Source organism: Silene latifolia, chromosome 7 (assembly GCF_048544455.1).
Source record: "Silene latifolia isolate original U9 population chromosome 7, ASM4854445v1, whole genome shotgun sequence".
Classification (NCBI taxonomy): Eukaryota; Viridiplantae; Streptophyta; class Magnoliopsida; order Caryophyllales; family Caryophyllaceae; genus Silene; species Silene latifolia.
The window spans coordinates 59,164,780-59,181,977 of NC_133532.1; the positions used below are offsets into that span (position 1 = coordinate 59,164,780).

The 17,198-nt window shown below is 37.2% G+C and overlaps 2 protein-coding genes across 6 annotated transcripts; one reads left to right on the top strand and one right to left on the bottom strand.

The window, feature by feature from the left end:
- The first annotated feature begins 1,377 nt into the window (after positions 1-1,377).
- LOC141592204 (alpha-amylase-like) lies at positions 1,378-3,560 on the top strand. Its single transcript, XM_074412803.1, has 5 exons — positions 1,378-1,484; positions 1,892-2,024; positions 2,143-2,524; positions 2,615-3,044; positions 3,123-3,560. The coding sequence occupies exons 1-5, from the start codon at positions 1,404-1,406 to the stop codon at positions 3,375-3,377; spliced, it is 1,281 nt and encodes a 426-aa protein (XP_074268904.1). The 5' UTR covers positions 1,378-1,403; the 3' UTR covers positions 3,378-3,560.
- LOC141592206 (protein REVEILLE 8) lies at positions 3,408-12,184 on the bottom strand. Of its 5 annotated transcripts, none has more exons than XM_074412808.1 (9): positions 11,716-12,184; positions 9,321-9,378; positions 8,304-8,427; positions 8,055-8,210; positions 7,523-7,645; positions 6,135-6,244; positions 5,247-5,306; positions 5,028-5,064; positions 3,408-3,785 (listed from the first exon to the last, which is right to left on the bottom strand). In XM_074412808.1, exons 1-8 carry the CDS (start codon positions 11,847-11,849, stop codon positions 5,062-5,064), a joined length of 768 nt encoding a protein of 255 aa, XP_074268909.1. In that variant the 5' UTR covers positions 11,850-12,184; the 3' UTR covers positions 3,408-3,785; positions 5,028-5,061. The 5 variants fall into 5 exon arrangements, with proteins under 5 accessions (XP_074268909.1, XP_074268906.1, XP_074268907.1 ...); XM_074412806.1 differs by lacking the exon at positions 3,408-3,785 and adding an exon at positions 3,893-4,372; XM_074412807.1 differs by lacking the exon at positions 3,408-3,785 and adding an exon at positions 4,381-4,818.
- Between the last annotated feature and the right edge of the window lie 5,014 nt (positions 12,185-17,198).

The following is a 17,198-nucleotide window of genomic DNA, read 5'->3' on the forward strand; positions in this document are numbered from 1 at the left end:
TTTAAGTTCAGTTCAGTTCAGTTCAGCTCCATTAAGTTCAGTTCAGTTCAGTTTAGACAATTTCAGTCCAAAAGAACAAGGCCTTAGTCAGTAATTGCAAATTCTTTTCCAATCTACAAAATTTAATAAACTTTAGAGAATTTTAATACAAAGTGATTTTCCACTTTATAACCGTAGAAAAATTACATACATTTCTAAATCATAAATCATGAAATTAAAAAAATGCATGGTGATTTATTTAGAATATACTTTTGTTAAAATGGGTATATTGGTAAAGAACCACTTTTCTTGTTACCGGTTTGAGTAACTCTAGCTTTTTAGATTCATCTTAAATAAATTATAAAAAGGTCATAAAGTGACTCATAATTTGGAAGGTAATCGAAAAAAAAAACTCAACTCAACTCGAGAACAATTTCAATATCTTAACTATGTGTCAAAAAAGAAGATAAAGAGTAGATTATCTAGGAATAGAAAAATAGGGTATGTGATCATTTCAAGTTTTCTTCTAAATCTAGAAAATATCATATCAAATTCATTTATTTTTAATAAAAAACCTCATTTTAAGGTAGTCTGCCTTTGTTGGATAAGATAACTACATGATCACAAAAGAGGAAACTATTATAACCATTATTACTTGAGTAAAATGAGTAGATATTTATTTAATATTAGGAAGTGATTATTATTCAATTAGTTTCGTTAAGCGATTTTGTACAAATATAGTGTAAAACGGAGTATAACCAGTTTGGCTTTGTATTTTTGGACTTAATTTTAGCTCATTTTATTTCAGTTCAACTCTATTCAGTTCAGTGCACCTCATCTTTTCACAAATTAATTCTTAGTTCAGTTCAGCTCCATTTAGTTCTATTAGCTCTATTAAGTTCAATTCAGTTCAACTACTAAGAGAATCTGTTTAATACTCCCTCCGTCCTGGTAATTTCTTTGTCTTTCGTTTTAGAAAACAAAGACCAAGAAAAAGAAGACCATTTGTGAGTGGTGTCATTGAGTGAAAAGTTGACAATGAGTTGTGTTATAATCAAATTACCCCAAAATTATATTCCTAATATAGAAATATAATCAAATAAATGAGACATTCATAAATGAAATAGGTAAATAAATAACCGAACTGGAAAAGTAATAAACCTATGTAAAACCGCCAAGTATTTGTGTTATTATTATTATTGGGGTGATTTGTGCAAAATGAGTAAATAATATTTATTTGATTTTAGGAAGTAATTATCATTATTGGGTGATTTGTGGAATTGAAAGGAGAAAATCAAACAAAAGTCAAAAACACTAATCCAAACTGTCCGTTTCATACACATGATCATACACATGAATTATCATGTTTGTTCCTATAAATACCCCTCAACTTAGTTTCTTTTATCCACATCTTTTGGTGAAAAATGAGTTCCAATTTTGTAGCACTTTGTTGTTTGTGTTTTTCATTACTTCTCCCATTTGTTAAGCCTACCATATTGTTTCAGGTAAGTCACATTTCTATAACAACTTTGATGCTTCCATGGTCATAATGAGCCTTAGGCACCTCATCATACAATAAAATGGGATAGAGGTTATATTACTCCCTCCGACTCAACAAATTTTTTACACTTTATTCATTTGTGAGGACTGGGGAGTATTTTAATAAAACGTAAAGAATTTGTTGAGTCGGAGGTAGTATCATCTATTATCTCTGGCTATTATCTTCTACTTAACTTACGACATATCATAAGTTTGATATAAATTACCACCACTTTTATTATTTGAAACCTAATGTATTCCGAAATCAGATAAAGGTAGTAAGATATAAAATGAAACTTAGAAATCGAATTTATAATAATCTTATTATATGAAAGTAAATATTTATGATAAAAACATGATTGTATACAATCAGGGTTTTAACTGGGAATCATGTAACAAGCAAGGAGGATTGTACAACTCACTTAAGGACTCCATCGATGATTTGGCCAGAGCAAAAATTACCCACGTCTGGCTACCTCCACCCTCTCACTCTGTTTCACCTCAAGGTATATTTCGTCTTCTATGACGCGGTTTTACTTAATATACTGTAAATTCACAAATACTTGTGTAAGGCGATTTTACATAAAATGTTTCTTTAGTAACTACGTTGTCTACTCATTGCAGGATATTTGCCTGGGAGATTGTATGATCTCGACGCCTCAAAATACGGGGAAAAAGCCGAATTGAAGGCCTTAATAGACGCCTTACACGGAAAAGGAATAAAAAGCGTAGCAGATATAGTGATAAACCATAGATGTGCAGACAAAAAGGATGGAAGAGGAATATACTGCATTTTTGAAGGAGGTAGTCCAGATAATCTCCTTGATTGGGGACCATGGTCTATCTGTAGGGATGACACTCAATACTCTGATGGTAGTGGTAATCTCGACTCTGGTGCAACTTATCCCGCTGCACCCGACATTGATCATCTTAATCCCACCATCCAAAAGGACCTCATTACTTGGATGAACTGGCTCAAATCCGATCTTGGTTTTGATGGCTGGAGGTTCGCTTTTTAAGCTTTATGAGGGTATTTTAATCAAAGTAAACAAATGATTGATAAGATTTATTTTATTGTTGTTATTGTCGGTTGTAGGTTCGATTATGTCCGAGGATACGCTGCAAACATAACCAAGATATACATAGAGAAAACCAGTCCAGAATTCATGGTGGGAGAGTATTGGGATCAGCCTGTAACCTACGAAGGAGACGGAAAGCCGACTAAAAATCAAGACGGGCCTAGAAACGTGTTAGCGGGCTGGGTTGAGGCAGCAGGAGGAGGAGTAGCTAGTCTGTTTGATTTTACAACAAAGGGAGTACTTCAAGTAGCAGTGGAAGGAGAATGGTGGAGAATGAAGGATGATAATGGAAAACCAATTGGATTAATTGGAGTTAAGCCTCAAAATGCTGTTACTTTTATTGATAATCATGATACTGGTTCGACTCAAAAGTTATGGGCTTTCCCGGACGATAAAATCTTGCTTGGTTATGCTTATATTCTTACTCATCCCGGTGTTCCTTCCATTGTGAGTATTGTCTCACTTTTGCTTGAATTCGTCTTATTTTTGTTATTTTATAATCGCCTTTTCCATTTCCGCTTGCAGTTCTATGATCATTTCTTTGATGGAGGAATGAAAGAAGAAATAATAAAAATGACATCAGTAAGGGCAAGGAATGGCATTCATGCATCAAGTAATGTGAACATAATGGCCTCCGATGCAGACTTATACGTAGCAATGATTGACGAAAAGATAATCGTGAAAATTGGATCAAAAACTGATATGGGCAATCTTCTTCCATCAAACTTCAAATTAGCTACATCTGGAAACGATTATGCCGTCTGGGAAAAGCAAGCCTAAAACAAGCTTATCTATGGACTTTACAAGGTCTTTTATCTTTCTTTTTTTTAATGAAACGAATGTAACGAACTCATTAAGTAAAAATATGTATACAAATGTATGCATTTAATGTTTTCATATAAGGTATGAATATCAAATGTATTTAATTTGATAAAATATAATAAAATATGGTAAGTTTATCGACGGTAATTCAAGATCGAACCACCATTATTTTTCAAGCATTTGGCTAGGACTTAGGAGCCAATTCTTTTTTAAACAGAAAAAAGACCGCAACTCCACAACATTCCTTTCATTCACTCAACCCTTGGAACTTACCTGCTCCAACCTTTAGCCATCAGCTCTCCTCTAACCCGTTTTCCTCAGGCCGACCGCCTCTGCTTCACTAGCCTGCCGTCAGCTGTCACCGGCCTGTCATATAACATGGCATGCCAACAAACACGAAATCGATGATGTTGGGATCAACATTTATCTCTACAACAACTAAAGAATAAAATTCTCACAGATATACTGCAAACTTTGAAACAACACAAGGGGAAAATGGGCCTTCACTGGATTAACTATTGAGAATATACATGGATCATAAGTAGTTAAGTACCCAGGTTACACAGGTAACAGATGAAAGAAAACTTTCCTAGTCAAAAAAAAAATGGCTTCTTCAGTAATCTCTTTCACCACAGCTTTTGTGTTGCTGCACTCCAATAAGCTGGATTTTTCGCGCACATTAGAAGCAGGCATGCAACTCCTCCAATACAAGCTCACAGGTAAGATATGCTAGTAGCATGATTGGGAAAGCAATAATTTACAGAATATATATATCAGAATTAAGTATTATAAGGAATTTTGAAAGATCATAAAAAATCACAGAAATATATTTAGTAGTGTAAGATATAGGTCCCAAGTCAAGAAGATTGATCAGTTGGCTGATTCTTGGAACTATTAGCAATTGCAGGAGTCACAGTTCTGCCCAAAGTATCAAAGCATGACAGGACATTCCGCTGCAAACAGAGAAAAAAATGGCGTAATCACATTTGACGTAGTCTAAATATATTTTCATTTACAATAGAACTCCAGATTCACTACTCTTTCACTTGGAGGAGTACGATGGATTACAAAGAAACTGCTCACTAAAATGAGAAAAATTATGAAAGTAGTAGCAACACAATTTGCGTAAAAGTCATCCGAAAATAGCTGTCTTTTAGTAGTTCTTAACTTCTTATAACTGAAATAGGCGCAATTTGTACAATAGGTTATCCGGAAACAACCTACAAGTGTTTATAAACACAAAATGGATGGTTTGCTTGCCAGTTGCAACAAAATTCCGGTAACAGCCTGTGTTGCAGCAAGTTCTTATATTATCAAGTAACCGTCAATAACCGCAATCTGTATCATTGGGTATCCAGAAACAGCAAAAGAGGAAGCTTGTGTACGCCAACTTTCAACCCTACCACAAAGAGGTTGGAGACTAGGAGTGTATGGGTAAAGTTATTGTAGTACTCACAGTCGCACAACCAAAGTAAAGTTTCCGTGGCATAACAGCACATACTTAAAGTTCAATCAGGTTTCAAATTCATTAGGCATACATAATTTGAAGTATGTTCTCTTATCCGAAACTCTTGGCTGGACATTTCCTAATAGATAACAGGCACTTACTTTAGTGATTTGCATTGAGGTTTCAAACTTCTTATTACTGCATTTGAAGGAGAAAGAGGAGAGAGAAAACAACAGCAAACATTCAATAAAACAGAAAAAGGTTATCACTAATAGATTATGGAGCTTCTTCACTAAATAAGAGTACAGCAATTAGCACATTGCGCTAACAGTTGACCAAGTTTCTTATGGTGAGATAAGATGAGAAAGGTTAGTACTTACAACTTCATCGAAATCGGAGCTGGACAAGTTGACCGTGAGGTTCTGCATCAGTAACATCACCTGCAGATTTGGATAGACATTATCTTGTACAGTTCAGAGGAAAGAAAGCAGAAACAAAGTCATGCAACATGAGGTATGAAGTATGATTTAACAGATAACATGGAGAGTCGATGTCAGCATTTTCTTTTGAGAGTTATTAGTTTATATGAGTACTATAATTTTCTCATTTAAGCGCGTTATGTCCAACTCAGCCTTAGGAGAATAATAGAAAGAATGCCTTGAGATCTAAGAAATGAGTGATGAGGCAGACATGAGGGCTAGGGATATTTTCGCTGTCACGGATTATCACAATCTGGTAGAAAACAAAAATCCAAGTGTTTGTCTGAAAGAGACGGCTGCAGGGAACTAGGAATTAATTATGAACTAATTCCCCAAAGCATCTAATAAATAAGCAAATCTGACAGACTTACAATGGCAAGATCTTTTGATTTCTGTCTGAACTTACAGTGACTAAAGTGCATTTCTCTGATAGTTTTGCGCCTCCCCCAATAGTTAAAAGGTTCTCATAGGTAGATAGGTTAGCTTACCACATCATAGAATGAAAAATCAGCATCTTACCCATTGTTTGAATGGGGAAATTCAGAGGAGAGGGATGGGAAGAATTACCCCATGTTTCGACAGCAATTGAGTGAGGGGATTTGGAGGGAAAACAAGGCTCCATTCCCCATCCCACCCCTCCTCCTTAGTATCCAAACAATGCAACATTGAATTGGATTCGTATATGTGTATTAAACACTTAAATGATCGAGCACTCATAGTTTTGTATGCTCTATCCGCAAAGCTAATGAATCTCGTGATGCATAGATAATGGCACAACTCGATACTTACAGTTTCGAAATTGATGGGATCCATTTCTTTGAGCTTCTGTACATGCCCCTTTGTATCTGGGTCAAAAACGCTACCTATGAAACCATAAACCTCCGCAAAATCTGGTAAACCTAAAATCATACATTAGCACCCAATAAGACAAATTAAATTAGAATGAAAACATGAAGTTGTCAAACAAGTCAAATTAAGGTTTAAATACTACTATGCAAAATCAATTATAAGCAAGGGAAAACTGATGAAATTCAATTCTGAGTCCAAGATACTCTTCTACTGTTCCAGGGTGAAATATGCATGAAAATATTGTGTTAGCACATGAACTTATAAATCAGTGTGGGATAACTAATTTGTCACCTTCACTTATCATTAAAGTTAGATACTTGAAGCGCATTTGACTCAATTAACTGAAACTTTGTAAACGGATCTTGCAGGATTATAATTTCCTTCTTGCGTTATTGGATTTTTACTTACGTCTCTTCAGCCTCCTACAGTCCTACGCCTTTTCTTAAAGCAGATTATATCGGAATAGAGCATTATATGTTAATGGATTTATGACCTGCTAATCTGCTATTAAAAGAAACAGTTCATAAAAAATGGATTCCCTTGGTAAAGCAGTAAAGCCATTTCATTACATATTTTAGATTTTACCTAACATATTTTGGAAATGTAGTGAAGTGCCTTGAATGAAGGGAGAAGTCAGAGCACTATATAGACCGAAATGGCAAAATACAATTAGAAATGTGAAAAGTACGGATTCTTGGATTTGGAAGGCCTAACAGTTTTGAAATGAGTTGGTAGTCGAGGGCTCTTCTAAATTAGTTAGTTAGTAGTTAAGGGCTCTGCTAAATTGACTAGTGAATATTACACACCAGGAGGATGAGGACGGAAGTGGATGGAGTGGTTGGTCAAACAACTAAACAAACATTTTATTCAGACTATGCTGCAAAAAGCTACTCTGGTGGCTTCAATTTATGAGCAATGAAGGGAACGCAACGATTGTTATCTTTATCAATTGAGCAGCAAGCACTGGGTGAAATTGTTAGAACATTCAGTTCACTTTAACTTGCAGGATGCATAATACTGTGTCCTGGTCCGGTTTTGAGGTTCATTGGCTACGGGCGTGGCTTGTTTTAGGTGATATCTGTTGTGTTTTCTGTGGATTTTCCATGTAGGGGCTTTGTGCTCTAAGACATCTCTTGCAGCAAAACCCAAATAACTAAAAATCCAGAAATACACTTCACCAAGATCACACACTATGAACAACAACAGATCTCTGAAAATCCAGAAATACATCTCATTGATAGCACTCACTTAGTAGCAAAATGCATGAACAAATGAAGGACAAATAGACAGAACAGTAACTAAAGAAAGTAAAGTCATTTTAGGCTTACCATGAAGTACAGAGCTTTTTTCTTGATTTGGTAGGTCAGAAGCTGGTAGTGATCCACCTAAACTTCCCATTGCACTTAAAGTGTTACTGGTAATTCTCGGAAAGCCCTGTGCTCCGGGAGTAACTGAATCAAAATTTATGAAGACCATTTAAAGGGGAATTGATTCTTGAATATTAAATATTACTACTTTCATCCTAAAATTATTGTCCTCGTTTGACTTTGATGAGCAACCAATGTCAACTTTGACCATAAATTCTTCCAAATCTATGTAAAGTTGCCAAGTAAAATATCCTGCTTGATTTCTAAAACATTTTAACATTATCATTTAATTTAAAAATAATTGTACCTATTACGTATTGTGAGAACTGAGAACATTGGTTCAAGTCGACATCGTCTGACCACCAGAGTCAGAAAGGAACAATGTAAATAGGACGGAGGGAGTAGTAACACTTCTAGAATTTTTCCTTGCCTATCCTTGTTTTTTAAGGTCTCTCCATATTAAGAACACTGTATACAAGAGAAGAGGGCTTACCTTCAGTCATGTTCAGATTATATTCATCATGAGAAGGCGCAATTCCACTTGTTGCTTGGTCCATAGCAACTGAACCATCATACCAGGCAGGATATCCAGGTGCCACAGGATTGAAGGAAGCAGAAAATGGCATTGATGCTTGTGATGGTACCAACACTGCAGAATCAACATTACTATGTGGGTACAGAATTCGGTAACAATCATTTAACAAATTGTTTAAATTAAACACTTGCAATGACTTGGACATACAAGTGTTAGGTGACTTCTGTGGATAAGGATGAGCTGCCTTGCGCTTCGGGCGCGGTGGTGGCACATGAGCTGATGTACCATTCTTTTGTACTTTCAAAAAGTATTTCTGAGCATGGCTGCGTATCTGCAGTACCAAAACAAAGAAATCTCAAATCAGCCACTTGACATGCTAAAGTTAGAACATGTGGGTTTTACAATGTAAGATTCTGTGACAAAATGATTCCAATTAGAGAGGAAACAAAGTTCACATATGAATTCATATGGCAGAAAAACAAAAATTACTTATGTGGAGTTCAACAATTTATGAAGATACAATTAGTAGACGAAGCAAACTGAATTTTACAGTTTAAACATCACGGAAATGAAATAAGAAGTGGTCAAAGCCTAAATAAAGATAGGAAATATCCAATTCATTCAGGTATTTGGATGACAATTAAGCTAAAACTGGTGCAGAACATGCGGGAAATAAAGTTCACTAATGAGAAGTCACAATGCTTCATGCCTTAAGAAAATGAAGTTCCACATAATTCATCTGAGTCAACCCCGAAGGCCTGGTTCATTTTTCTATTGAAACTTCGTTGTTGTTGCAAGTACAAAAAGGGAGGATCCACTTTAAAAGATCATCATCATCATTAATATGTACACAACTTGTTTTTTTTTTTTTTTTGGTTTAAACCGGGTGTCCACCATCGACAACAAGTGTATAATCCCCTCGCTTGCGGGTGCTCTCACGAAGAGGTAAACGGCTGGCCAAAGAGTTTGCTCCATTCCCATGGGCAGGGATCGAACCCCTGACCTCATGGTTAAGGGATGAGGTGAGCAACCACCACACCAAACCCATTTGTGGCATCCTTATATTACAGTTAAATTTATTGGCTTCCAATCACACAAGCTTCTGCCTGTACTTTTAAAAAAACTTTATGAATGGTTGAAAAAACAATTAAAGGTAAAAAAGAACATGTCATCAAACAAGCAGGTGAGAGAGAATGTGATAACACAATAAGAAATAACGGAGACCTGAATCACAGTTTTTGAACCGACAAAATCTTCAATTTTCTTCCAGTCACGATCAAACCTAAACAATCCAGAAAGACATGAAATAGTTATAATAAAGACGCTGGTAATCTGGTATACATGAATGGAGGTCAAAGCCCCCAAAAAAAAAACAATTCATAACAAGTAAAGGACTACCTATAGAATAACTATTACTCCATTAGCCTATATCACTCAGGCTCGTGGTTACGTAGCAGACATGGTATCAGAGTATCCGACGCATTATTTTGAAACTTCGACAATACAAGGACATGGTCAAATAAGTGTCATTGACTAACTTATAGACATGGACACAATAGCCCATAATTTTTTGGTGGGGAACGTTGAGAATAACTAAGGGCTTGTTTGGATAGCAAAATAGGAGGGAAAGGGAGGGGAGGGGGATAGAGGGAAAGGAAAAGGAGGGGAGAGAAGGGGAGGGAGAATAGGAAGTGGTTGTCTGGATACATTTTCTCTCCAAATCTTTCCTATGTTGGAGAGATTTTGATTGGCCTTGGAGAAAGGAAAATGAATCCCTCCATTTCTCTTTACCAAAATTTCTTATCCAAACAAAAGATTTTAAATCTCTTACTTTCCCTCCCTTTCCTTTTTCTCCAAATCTCTCAATCCAAACACACCCTAAAATATATTCCCTCCTGTTCATAGCGTTCTTCCCATACTGCTTGGAAACAACTCTTAAGAAAAAGAGTAAACAATTGATATGCACCTTATAAATGGAAAACGGTGTTGAAAAGTCAACATATTTAATACTAAAACAGGAAAGTGGAAAGAACACCCAAGAAAGAGAGAACACTAAGAATAGGAGGGAGTAACATTTTTATTGAGGTTACAATAACTTACATACTACTGTAGATCTGTTTTCTTTTCTGAGAAGTGTAACATTATAAAGATGGGAAAAGTCAAAGTATACTAACGTATTACTCTCTCCAAGTCTTAGGAATTGAGCCATTTACTTCTGCACGAAGATTAAGGAATGTAAATGGGAGTAAGTCATTGAGTGGTGACTTTCACTATTTCACGACATTGAATTTTAGCCACACAAAACATGTTAGAAATGGAAATGAAATGAATCTAAGAATAGGCAAAAGGTCGAATATGGCAATTCCTAAGATTTCGAGAGAGTACAATTAATGTGCAGTTGTGTTAATGTTAATGTTAATGTCTAATAGAGCCTTTAAAATAAAAACTGATCCACTAACGGACAAAGATCCTCTCAATTTCTTCTCTCCATAGTAAAAAATTGAACCCTCTGTTTATGAAGCAAAATTAAATCCTCATTCCTCGATTCTGAACCATCCTATCAAACCGGAACCCTCTATTTTTTCCCAAACAAAATCAAATATCAGATGCTTAGCCATATCACGTGTCGTCTTAGTTTAAAGAGCAAGGCAAACTAAAAGCGTATAGTAATGCGCCTGGGTGTGCCTCAGCCCTCAGGTGCGCCTTACTAACTGCGCCTCGTGCATGTAACGCACTGCAGGCACCTCAGTGCAAATTGTGGCTAGGTGCACTATTTATTAAAAATAAGCATGTCGTGTCATGTCAACACACAACAGCGTGGACAAGTGCTCTGTCGAAGTAACTATGCTATTAGCCGGAAGACTAGTATCAATCTAGAACATCAACGTTTGTGGGCTTCCTGTCCACAGACTAATAAAGGTAGACTATACCCTCCATTATCTTACAGTCAAGCTATATTCCTTCCAAAATTGAAAAGGCCTTACACTACGCGTCACTTTAGAGCAATTTAGTGGAATGGAGGGAGTACCATACAGGTAAAATGTTCTTGCCGTGATAAAGAAAGTTGTTCGTCTTTGTACCTAGATATCAGCAAATACTGGTACTGCCATGCTTTGTACTTGTCAAGTAGCGTCAACATGATGAATTGAATGATAGTGTTAAGCTATATGATCTGAGCACAGACATTATTTGACAACTAAAATCACATGATGTTAGGAAATCACCAACTAAAATCCAAGGTAATGAAGCTCATAATCTTGTGGTCTCAAACAACACAAGCGCATAAACCTTTTTCTACGAACACTTAAAAACGAAACTAATCTTAATTATGGCTCCGCGACCCCCAGCGTTAACTATTGAGCCGAAGAGATCACCAATAACACCCTCTTATGAAGCCACCATTCACCGGCCAACAATTCCATCCAATACAAGAGACCCAGTGGCGGAACTAGAGGGCTCGCAGGAGTACCCCATGTAATGAAAATGTCGAAACTTTTAGTTAAAATTTCCGTGTTTATCTAGTTTACCTTTACTCCGTTAATAGTGTTCCTCAATAATTCAAATAACTAAGGCATGAATACTCCGTATAATAAAATAGAGAGTAATTGAAGTGACATACAATTGGAGAGCTTCGAGAAACTTATCGTGCTCTTCATCAGTCCAACTCTCGCGCGATTTAGTAATCGTATACGGCTTCCTCACTTTCTTCCCTGACGCCGTCGTTGCCGGCGAATTAGTTTGACCGGTGTTCATCTCCGATACATATAATTAAATTAGGGTTCTTACGACTTTGGGGGAAAAGAATTAATTAAGAACTCAAATTTACAATTGATTGAGGCAATTGGGCGGCGGGTCCTCCAGGAACTTGTGGCCGGAAATACTTGAGTTTTGGGTGCCTAATACCTGTCTTATACTGGAATTTGTGTAAAACCCATTTATAAAAGTTCGTTGAACTCAAATTTACTTACATGCGTTTTAGAATTGAGTAGGAGAAAATTGGCGGGGGGCTGAGGAACTTGTGGCCGGAAATACATTTGAGAAAGTGGGTCCTCACAAATATTTAATTTCCTTTTTTGGTATATTTCCAGCACAAATACTACTCCCTCCATTCAACTCCACTTTGCAACTATGCTTTTTGCGCGGATATTAAGAAACGGATTAAAAAAACTATTAAAAGTACATAGGGAAAGGAAATGGTGGGGTTAAAGATATTAAAAAAATATAAAGGTGAGTTTTATGTTGGATTTGTGTGGGGTATGAATGGCATTTTGTGTAAATATAGATTTTCAATAAGGATAGAAAGGTCTTTTACATGTCCAAATAAGGAAACCTGTAAAGTAGAGTTGAATGGACGGAAATAGAATACTTGTAAAGTGGAGTTGAATGGAGGGAGTATCTTACAACTAGTTGTATAATAGCTACGTACAACCGCGTTAAAGTTATTGAGCTCTCACACAAAGTTATTGAGTTATTTTACTGAGTTATTGAAATTTATTTTACAAAAGTTATTGAGCAATAATCATTACATTAAAATTTCAACAACTTTGTATCATAACTCGATAATTTTGTTAATAGAGCTCGACAACTTTGTAACAAAGCTCCACACATTGACTAAGTTGTATATACAACCGGTTGTATAATACATTAACTGTATTTCGAGTAGTAAATGTCAATTGTCAAGTGTTGTGTTATGTATTTTTTGTCGGGATGTTAAATGCTCAAGGATTGTGAGCCATACAAATGTGGAAAGTCTGAAATCTTTACTTTTTATCAATGGATTTGGTACCATTCTACTGCTGTAGTCCAACTATTACGCACGTGTCCTTGGGCCTTGTCCCTAAACTTCTTTGTGGACACAAATTATAGCTAATCATTCTGTCATTTCACAGCATCACCCTCTCACAAAAAGCGAGAGATAAGGTGATATCTCTTGCACGCTTCTCACTCACTTCTTCATGGGCATTTTGTGAGAGGAAACGGTATCCGTCACAAGCTTGTGACGGATATCGCCCGTCTTCAATGAGATTTTGTGCACAAATTTCCGTGTAAATTAGCAAATACAAGTTTTCATTTGTAATAGGTGCTATCCGTTACAAGCTGAATATTTTCTGATAAAATGGGACGATACACAAAAGCAAGTGGATATTATTTATTCTTTCTGTGTTCGTAGGGAATACAAGAGAGTAATATATTATATTAAGTGGAATACAAGAGCACTAAGTGAGCCTTGCATGAGAAACAACACTACATCACACTTTTTTTTCTTTTTTTTTCTTTTTTTTTACGTGAGGCATCATCCTCTCCATCCCTACATCCATGCTCCAAATTTCAAATCTTTCCCTCCCAAATCTTCATATTCATCTATAATCTTCATCTAAAATTGAACCAACACCAATTCTCTTCTAAATTTTCATCTAAAATTGCAAATACAATTCAACCCAAATACATAAATAAATAAATAAAAACAATGTAAAGGAGGTACCTATGACAGTCGTAGAACATCAAATTGTTTGATGTTGAGAACGAGGATGATATATTGCTCGATGGTAGTGACGATAATTTTGTGACGATGTTGATGAGTAAATGTTTGTATTCTTTCTTCTTTAAGTTGTTTTTGTTAATGAGATTTTAGGGCAAGATTTTTGGGTTGGTGTATTTGCAATTTTCGATGAAAATTTGGAAGGGAATTGGTGTTATGTTGTTGTTGATTCAATTTTAGATGAATATGAAGATTAACATAAAATGACGAGCACAAATACCTCTGACTTACACTAATGTTAACGTAAAACAACATATTTTCCTCATATGAAACCAATTGATATGCATGAAAAGTTTAGACAGTCAGCCATATATGTTACCATTTTAGCGTTCAATGTGACCATCTTTAGTGTTTTTTTTTTGTCAATAATATTACTTACTACCACATTATTTAACTCCTTTGTCAATCTAATAATATGGCTCGTCAATGTGTAACCATCTTAATGCATATTTGATTCCTTTTAGAGTACAGTGTTATTGGGTCTTTTGTCAATCACAATGTTACAATTTTAGAGTATAGTGTTATCATTTCAACCGAAGTCACAAATTTGGTTTCTCTTGTCATAGATACTGATTTTTCAGGGTCTCTAATTGAAATGAAAGCTGCGAAATGGGAACACATTTTCGGCATGTATAAGAAACATTCACAACTCATGGAATTCAGTATCAAGAAATCTACATCTCGTAGGGCCAGCGTGAAAGATAAGCAATTCATTGCGAGATTCTAATACTCGGATATTTTGAGACCCGCTAAGGAACCTTGGGATGCGTGATAAGACCTTGTGCTAGACGAGAGGCCACTCGGGAGTGAATTATGACTATAAAGAGGACCGAGTATAACCTATACTAGACTTAGTGGAGTTGTTATAATGTCCGCCTATAGAAGAGTCGTCTTAAAACTGTCATAACTTGAGATCTAGACATGGTTTTGATGTGATTCTAATTAGAGGTGATAGCTTGTTCTCTTACGATTCCAACGGTAGGTCACACGCCCAAAAGAACCAAGAAACGAATGAGATATGACTGTTTTACGAAAACCGGTCATTACTGAGAACTGCGTTGCACTCGACCGAGTGAGGGTCACTCGACCAAGTGGATTCGGCACTCGATCAAATGAGTGACACTCGACCGAGTGAGTGACACTTAACCGAGTGGACTCGCTACTCGATCGAGTGGCGCTGAATCAGAACACGGGATAAGGAAATCTTATCCCCTTATCCCCATTCATTCTATCTTCTTCCTTATCTCTCCAAACTCTCTCCATTCTCTCAAAAACCCTCACAAACACAATATTAGGGGATTCAAGCTTGCTCTAGGGGATTTTTCACCTTATTCATCATCCTTTTCACCTTGTAAGTCAAGATCTAACCTTTCTTATCTTGTAGTAAACCCTAACTTTTGGGGGTTTTTATTTGAGTAATTAATTAGTAATTAGTATGTGTAATATGAGTAATTAGTGGGTAATAATAAGGGGTTTTGTATTATGTTATAGTGTAGGATGATTTGTGATAGTTATTATGTGGTATTGTAGGATGAGACGGTCTTATGAGACAGATCTTGCTTATTAATTGGATTGTTTGTGAAGAATGCTAAAAGGTAGGTTTATCTCGGTTTCAATGTTTTGTGTGCATATTTGTGTGTCTTGCATTATCATTTTTATGTATGAGTCGATTGGCATAATATGTTGGTATTTGAGGAAGTTTTATCTAGATATGTTGGGATTGAGTTCATGATGAGTTATGTAATTGGTGTTGTGTTGCATTTTCCATGTATGGTCATTGTTGTGTTGTGTTGGAGATAATTGGTAGTGTTACTTGGTTATTGAGGAGACATAAGACGGTTGAGAGACCGTCTTACGCTTGAGTCGCCTCTTGGAGCTTCCCACTCCAAGAGGGATGTGCACATTAATGGCTTGAGTTATGGAGGGACTTGTGTGGTTGAGACACGACGTCTGGCAGGGGATCTGGTTGGCTTCCGGACCCGGTACGTCTGGGCGTGTCTCGGTACCTATTTGTGATTGTTGGTATGTCTGGGCGTGTCCCGGTACCAGTGTGGTTGTCGGTATGCCTGGGCGTGTCCCGGTACCGTGGTGGTTGTGGGTACGTCTGGGCGTGTCCCGGTACCTGTTTTGGTATTTTTCTACCGAATTAGGTTAAATTAGGTCTAAGTGGTCTTATGCGTTATTTGTGGGATTATCGATGTAAGTATGATTGACACGTAAACTAATAAGGACGTAAGTAACAGATTAACACAAGAACTTTGGTGGCGCGGAAAACCCAATGTGGGAAACGGCCGCGGGAAGGGGACGGTACCCTTCCAATGATTGCACTAGCTTTTAATATGTAGGACGAATACAATGATGGTGGCATGGCTATCTTGCTAGTACAATGTCTAGGGTTTGTATGTATATGAATGAATGTCATTTCTTCCTCCCTTCCTTGTATATATAGAACCCAAACCCTAGTAGGGTTTAGGTTGCTTTCATGATAAGTTAGCCGGACTACATCCTTGTTGGGGTTCTCCTGCTGCAGGGTGTTAGCTTGCTAATTGAGGCCCAACGCTCTTCATTCTGCCTGAAGTCCACCAGGCTGCCCCATACTTACGGGCTCCTCAAGGCTGCCAATCTATCAGGCCCAATTCGTCCCTCCTAACCCTCTTGTTGGATCAATTATCTCAATGGCCCAATATGCAGATTTTGGCCCAAACAGTTTGCCCCTAATTTCTTGCGAGGCACTCTTCGAACTGATGAGCGGGAAATTATCAGTTGTAGTCTTTTGCTCAACTTCCCATACACTCATCATTACCCCATGCCTCCTCGTTTCACGTCCCCTCAATCCTCTCCCCTTATAAATCCAACTGTCCCTCACCCACTTCTCCACAATTAATTCCCAAAGCCTCAAAACCCTTTCCTCTCTCGAAAACCCTTCCCCCTCCTTTTCCTTTCTTTGCCGGAACTTCACCATTCTCGCTGGAGCTTCACTTCTACTTTAACAGGTACTACCTCCATCTTTCCAATCTTTTTCTTGCATTACTATGGGTACCACTATCAATCTTGGCGATCTCGCGCACATGTTTGAGATCCGATTGCTGGGAAGAGGACAATTTTCTTTTCGCGGCCACGGTGAGACCCCCTTCTGGCATGTATCGAAGTCGAAGGACGAGAAGTGGTTTGAAGAATTTTTCTACTTGAGGAAGGACTCCATTCAGCCGCCTGCTGATTATATCTTTGAGGACTGGGTCATGAGTTCGAGTAAGCAGATTTCTTGCTATTTTGTTGATTTCATCGTGCTCACAAGCTTACTTTCTATTTGTGTGCAGACCCTCGTAACCTGATCTGCATGGGTGACCCTACATCTGCTTGTAATAAGCTGTTTCGCATACCTGTTGCTGACAGGAAGTTTCTTGACCTGCTCCCTGGTTTTTCTCCTGCTTCCTCCTTCAGTCCTCAGCAATCGTCACGCAGCATGTCTTCTGGTAAGTCCCTACAACTTTGATGTCTGATGTTTTATTTTGCTCGCTTGATTTTTCATGACGCCTGGTTTCTTGCTTACAGTTGGTGCCAAA

What these genes read in the sequence shown, in the direction of transcription:
- LOC141592206 (XM_074412804.1), bottom strand. Translation starts at nt 11,849, where the DNA reads ATGAACACCGGTCAAACTAATTCGCCGGCAACGACGGCGTCAGGGAAG. An exon ending in ATCCCATCAATTTCGAAACT is followed by an intron (nt 5,307 to 6,134) that starts GTAAGTATCGAG and finishes CCAAATCTGCAG; the next exon opens with GTGATGTTACTGATGCAGAA. An exon ending in GCTCCGATTTCGATGAAGTT is followed by an intron (nt 4,373 to 5,246) that starts GTAAGTACTAAC and finishes CTCTGTTTGCAG; the next exon opens with CGGAATGTCCTGTCATGCTT.
- LOC141592204 (XM_074412803.1), top strand. Translation starts at nt 1,404, where the DNA reads ATGAGTTCCAATTTTGTAGCACTTTGTTGTTTGTGTTTTTCATTACTT. An exon ending in AGCCTACCATATTGTTTCAG is followed by an intron (nt 1,485 to 1,891) that starts GTAAGTCACATT and finishes GTATACAATCAG; the next exon opens with GGTTTTAACTGGGAATCATG. An exon ending in TCACTCTGTTTCACCTCAAG is followed by an intron (nt 2,025 to 2,142) that starts GTATATTTCGTC and finishes TACTCATTGCAG; the next exon opens with GATATTTGCCTGGGAGATTG.